The 6632-nt window shown below is 41.4% G+C and overlaps 1 protein-coding gene across 2 annotated transcripts in view; it reads left to right on the top strand.

The window, feature by feature from the left end:
* Positions 1-937: 937 nt before the first annotated feature.
* Positions 938-6632, top strand: part of PDHX (pyruvate dehydrogenase complex component X) — a 44978-nt gene continuing 39283 nt past the window's right edge. The window contains exons 1-2 of one of the 2 annotated variants that reach the window (XM_083751516.1): positions 938-1272; positions 5916-5999. In XM_083751516.1, the coding sequence (XP_083607642.1) occupies positions 1131-1272; positions 5916-5999 (226 nt within the window). In that variant the 5' untranslated portion in view covers positions 938-1130. Of the gene's footprint in view, positions 1273-1582; positions 1606-5915; positions 6000-6632 lie in introns of those variants that run through there. The other variant, XM_083751517.1, reaches the window with a different exon arrangement.

The raw sequence follows: 6632 nt of genomic DNA, 5'->3' as shown, positions 1-6632 counted from the left end.
TCGCAGCTATAAGGCTCCAAATGTCGCTATTTAGCAGGCGGGGGTGCGTGTCTCCGTGCCTAATTTGCCGCTTAGTAGGGAGTGAGAATGCCTTTTTTTTTACCTTTTTGTTATGAATTCGCCCATAAGGCTAGATATGACTGGGGAGCAGCTGGTGACGGGGAACCTGGGAGCAGGTGGTGTTAGGTGTTGCAGGTGTTGTTAGACTCCAACTCCCAGCATCCCCAGCCAGCGCTGCCAGTGGTCTTGCACGATGGGAGTTGGAGTCCATTTGCGCCTCAAGGCTCCCGCTTTGGCTATCCCTCCTTTTGCAGGCACAAGTACCAATCCATCACTACCCTCTAATAGCGAGACGTCCGGATAAGAAATAATTCTGAATCTGCTTTGGGTTCAATTTATTTATTTATTTAAACAAGATACACAATGCTGTACGGCGCCCACCATCTCCTATGCATTTGCTGCATCCTTTCTCCTGCTTAGTTCCCATCTCTAATATATGTGAAGATTGTTGAGTAACTGAATGGACAACTCATGCCTCCGTTTCCTTTGTCTCCCCGGGTCTGTTTTATTGCCTGGGCCTCGGGACTGATCAAGTCACCTGTTCTTTGTAAGATGGCACTATATAAGTAATAAATATCAGATGGGCACAGAGATGAAGCCTCTTTGGGCGAGAGGCTGCGGAGGAGTGAGTAGTGTCAGATGGAGGTGAACCAGGGAGACCATTTGCTTATTTCCAACCAACCGACTTCGAAACGTACTTTTGCCTTTAGACTACGGCTGCTTGCCACATTTATTTCAGTGCCTGGAAAAAAGAAAAGAAAAATCGACCTAGCGCAGAAACGCGACCACCAGAAAGCGTCGCTTTTTTATTCGCCCGCCTGCTTTCCGGCTGCTAAATGGGAAACTCTCCTAAGGGGCTGCAAACTTCCTTCAGAGAGAGAGAGAGAAACCTGGTGCATCCACTCGCTTGCGCTGCCCGGGGAGCCTCAACTCCGGAGGAGGAATTCCTCTCGCGCGCATTTTTGTTCAGGCGCTTAAAGGGCACCGCGCCGTCGTGGGAGTATTTCTTGTCAGGCAGCGGCGAGGACAGCCCGGTGGGCGAAGGGAGGGGGTGGTGAGAAGAGGGCAAGATGGCCGCCTCCTTGCGGCTGAGCTGCAGCGGCTGGGGAGCCGCGAAGCTGCTCCTCGGCAGGAATGTCGCGCTGGGGGCTCCCGCTTGCCGGCCTCCCGCGGCTGCCTGGAGGTTCCTGCACCTCACCCGGGAGCGGCTGGGTGAGTGTTGGGTTTCCTTACATACAGAAGCCCCGCATTGGTCACCTGCCTCTAAAGGGTCAGGGTTATTTGGCTGCCTGTGGGATCAGGTCGCGGGGTCATTGATTTGGGGGGCGCTGGTGGGAGAAGGTGGTGCTTGTTTGGGTGGTCGGAAGGTCGGAGGTGCCCTTGCTCTGGGATGCAGTTTAGGATGCATCCCCGGCATGCCTAGCGGCCTTTTACGTAGGTCTGTCTTTTCGATGTACCTGCTTCTGTTATGTCACAGTTCGTTTCTATGTTGCCTTTGGGGCGAAAAGAGTCCCCGATCCGGTTTTCAAATCCTAAATTCAAACGGTATGATTGAGTTGGGTTTCATGTGTCAGTCGCTTAAAAAGAGATTTAAAAGTAAAAACAAAAACCAAACAGACATCTTTTTTGTGCCTAAAAGCAAAAACAACAACCCTCCAAAATGTGAAAAAGGGGGTAGGAGTAACTCCAATACGGTGCAGGTAGCTAATATATTGTTCACTATAAACTACCCACCAGTCCTACTCAGCATGGTCAGTAGCCAGAGATGATGGGATTTGTAGTCTAAAATATTGTAAAGGGGTTAGGTTTTGGAGAAGAAGGAAGAGCTGGAAAAATTTCGTCCTTGATGTGTAACATTCTCTTCAGCAATGTCTCAGAAGCTGTTTCTCTTAGTACCTTAGCTTTTAGTGATAAAAATCAGCAGTCTCAGAAGATGCCACAATATACACTTCTAGAATCAGGTAATTGGAAGGAATGCTGACGGTCATCTAGTCTAACCCCCTGCAATGCAGGAATCTCAACTAAAGCATCCATGGCAGATGGCCATCCAACCACTGCTTTAAAACCTCCACAAGCTCCCAAGGGCATCCGTTCCACTGTTGGGCTGCTCTTACTTGGCATTCACTCGGGTGTTCTTGTAAAATGAAATGTTCATGAATTATTTTTTAAAAGACAGAAAAAATGGGAACTTTTAACACACTGAAATGAACAGTTACAGAATCTTAGAAAAGTCTGTCAATTCCACGCAATATGTTGAAAACAAAAAAGGTTCAGATATTGGTTCTGATTATAAATAAGGCAGCATTCACGAACTCTGTCTGAATAAACTTCTGTCAAAGAGGACCCTTAAAATCCCTGTATTGTAGATTATTATCTAGGATATTCCTGTTCTTCTTTTCAGAAGGACTCCCTTAAACAGAAGACAAGGGGTAGATGGTTTCTTAGAAGTAAGTACAACTATGGTAGCTGGGGCATACTCCCAGGTAGGTTTGCATAGGACTATAGTCTTCAGCCCTCATCATGTGTTTCTTGCATGAAGAGGTGGTGGGACCACACATTTTAGGCCCGCCCAAAGCTTGTGTATTATGGAATTACTTCTAAAGCAGTGAGTTTCTTTCTATTTGTTTATCTAACTATTTGTTACCAGTCCTTCATAGTTACAAACAATTCCAGAACAAGATACATGGCAATTTTAAAACACAATACCTCAGATTACAAAATAAATATCTTTGTAGACTCCCTGCAAAATTTAGAGTACTGAAAGGTCAGGATTCTCAATCACAGGGAAAACCTACAGTAATAGAAGAAGTAACACCACCATCGGGCCAGGGCTAAGTGTGCAACCCTGCAGTGCCTTTGATGTGTGCTATTCCTTTGTGTGAGTAATGCTTAAAGAGGGCTTTAATGAACTCACGGCTTATGTAAAAACTGAACCGAGGGCTTTACACTCTGAGCCAATATGTCACACAAGCTCTGAAGCTGGAGGAGGTTGTTAGGCAGCATCATACCTGACCCTTCATTACTTCTGTGACTTTTCTGCACTGCCTAAAAGCTCTGCCTTATCTACTGATAGGGAATATTTGCAGCTTAGTAGCATTGACCCTGTCTGCCCTTATAGGTGGGCTTGCAGTGCCAATACTCTCTTATGACACTGGCCCAGAGAATGTCTGAAGGCACGATGGTGGTGATGGTAATGGAGTCTGCCCTTGAGCTGTGCCTAGGTTGGAGAGCCATATGTAAGTTGTTGAGTTTCTTAGAAGAAGAGTGCATCAATAGTCGTAGTAGTAGTTACTGCTTCCTGTCCTGAATATTGCTTTGATGGTGCAAGAAGCCACATAGTTGAGCTGGAAGACTCTTTGAAATCCACTGTTAGCCAAATTGCTACACTCCTTCAAAAAGGCAATCACTTTTACAATTTGGGAGCAAAGCACATCACTCCACAAGTGATAATCTAAACGTTAATGTCATCTGGCCTCTAACCTTTCTGTAGTGTTGCCAGTGAAATATTTCTCACCTGCCACGATAATTTTAACCTGCAGGTGGCAGAACTACATATTCTAGACAGAGCATAACCGTACAGTTATCTTAGATGAATATTTGCATAGAAAGGCTGCTTTCTAGCTGATAGATGCATAACTGAAGCAGGAAGAAGGATAAGGGATGGATCCCTACAATGAAAATTTATTTGACATCTTGTCCTGCCATTGATATGCTGATGAATATTGTAGAAATAGATAAAGTGAGATAATGCATGATCCTGAGCTCTCTAGAGAAATGGGGACCATAGAAATATGATTAATAAACATATTGTATGTTGTACATTACTTTTAGTTTGCATTCATGAACTGTACAGTATTATATGTTCAGAGATACTGGAGCACTATATCCTGGATTCTAGCTAAGTCGTTAAACTTAGCTTTACCACAGGAGTAGAAACCTCCAGCCCACAGACATAGTACAGCCCACTAGTTGGGAAGAGCCCACTGTCACTCACAGCTCTTTCTTCACTCTCTGCCCTCTTCTCCAGCTGCTTTACCATCCCATGGTAGGGCTTGCCCTGAATGAATGAATGAATGAATGAATGAATGAATGAATAAATAAATAGTAACGTTAACAACAAAGAAGGAGAGATTTGATGAGCTGCTTGGTTAGCCATATTCAAATTCTTTTCAGTTGTATGCATTTTGCTTCAATATTATAGCTGATCACTAAACTGTTGTGTTTCATGGCTCATGTATTTTTTTTATTTGTGTACCACTTTTCCACAAAATTGAGTCCAAAGTGGCTCATATCATATCAACAGAGCAATAAGTATTAACAGTTTCAAAATGCATAGGGGGATAGTTAGAAATAATCATAATATCAATAAATAAATGCAAAACAATCCATGCAACAATGTAGAAAACAATATACATAACCGAACCTAATTTAACAGTTTAAAACTAAAGAGTGAGAACAATGCCTAACAGAAATAAAAAAGTGAGCATTCACAATATTATCATATTTGTGGAATTCTTTTAGTGTTATCTGGAAATTCAATAGCATGCATGTACAAAAACCTATCTGTTACAATAATGGGAAAATATGTACTTTATCTGGAAGGTAAAACTGTCAGCAGCTGTCTTGGTAATAGAAGTCTGTGATCACACATTTGATACCTGATGTCTTTATTATTTGTTTGTTTGTTTGTTTGTTTGTTTGTTTGTTTGTTTGTTTAAAAATGAGACCACATTTCACACTATAGTCTGATTTTGCAACAGCTTATTTAGTCACCTTTCTTGCTTAATGAATAATGATCCAGTTTTAGAATTTCTCCAATAATGATGTTGTAACTCTGACAAATTACTCAAAGGCAGGTCACTGTGGTTTCTTTCCTTTTGCAGATGGGTATAATTTGAGTTTTTCCACGCGTTGCTCAAGTCCAGTCTGAGATCAATACCCAATATTATACCAGTGCCTCAAAAAACCTTATGGAATGCATAGCTCTTTGTGATTACATACTGATGACATTGACAGGCTAGGTTAAATGAGAAAGTCTTATCTAAAACCTGTTGAAATGAAGTTAAGGTTGCTTCTAGTCAGGATTTGAGCAATACATGAAATAGTTCTTATAATAATTCAAAAAAGTATGTAATCACAAAATTCAGTTTCTTGGTAATATTGGTTGGCATTATGCTTTGTATATATGCCTTTCATTCCCAGGACAGATCTACAGTAGAGAAGCTTGGGAAAGTTGATACTGTGCAAGCAAGCATAATTTAATACTATGCTTGGGCATCCTATGTGAATGCTGAATCGTGTTTTGATGGAAATTTTATTTGTAAAACTTAATAAAACATATTTATTAAAAAATACTATGCTTGGGCATGTATTTTTTACACTGCATCAAGTTTATCTCTTTGGTTGCTCCTGTAGGAGTTGTTAAGGATATACTGAGATCCAATTATTTAGACTAAAACTGGTGTGGGTAAATTTGTATATAGACCGAGCTGAGCTTATGATACAACCATGAGGACATCTTTCACCTTGATCCACTTTTACTTAAATTGCCACCACTCAGCTCTCTGTGGCAGTGTTGTAGTAGAAATTACAAGTTGTGCTTGTGGTAAACTCTGTATGCAACAACTTCACCATGGGCATAATTCAGCTCTCATTCTGGCTACATGAATTACAGTGCAGCTGCCAGACCCCTCCTGTATGGCTGCTTTGTAGCAATTCTGATGGAGTTCAGTGGGATTTACAAAGGAGTAAGTGTGCATAGGGTTGCATAGGATTTATTACACCTCTTACGCTGATAAAATGAAATCATGTCCTTATCGAGCGACTTGATATTCCTTTTTTTCTTTCTTTCCAAGGTACCCCTGCAGTTAAAATCCTCATGCCTGCGCTATCACCTACAATGGAAGAAGGAAACATAGTGAAATGGCTGAAAAAGGAAGGTGAATCTGAGTTAACTTAAATGCAGTTTTGGAGCACTGAGAACTGTGTCTTCTTTCCACCAGCCTAGTCACTTGCCACATCTTAATTCCATCAAAAAGAATTACCACAGTGTAATGCAGTACATTATATTTACACGTTGATATCCTGCTTCTCCTCTCAGAAGCTTATGGTGGCATATGTGGTTATCTCCTCCCCCTGCCCCACAACTGTATCCTGGTGTGAGCTTTGTGGCCAAGTGGAGATTTGAGCCTAAGTCTTCTCAGTTGTAGTTCGCACTAACCCACTACACTACAGTGACTCTGCACTGCTTCTAAACCATTATTTATTTATTAATGTATTTGCATACCGCTGAATCACAAACATCAGAGTAGTTTGTATCATTTATTTATTTAATTTGTATACTACCTTTCATCGATAGATCTCAGGGCAGTTCACTACATAAAAATACAATATTTTTTTAAAAATCAAATTGCAAGATTTATCAACTCTCTGGAATGTTTCCAGTGATTGCTGCGGTTGTGATACGAATTAAGATGATAAAAATTGTGCCAAAGAGAGACTGATTTAATTCAGTTTTGGGCTTCTGATGTTTACTAAGGCAAAAATGTATGCATCGGTTGATATAACTTTAA

Source organism: Podarcis gaigeae (genome assembly GCF_964106915.1).
Source record: "Podarcis gaigeae genome assembly, chromosome: 1".
Taxonomy (NCBI): domain Eukaryota; kingdom Metazoa; phylum Chordata; class Lepidosauria; order Squamata; family Lacertidae; genus Podarcis; species Podarcis gaigeae.
Note: the sequence above shows the minus strand (reverse complement) of the source record. Positions and strands in the feature narration are given on the sequence as shown.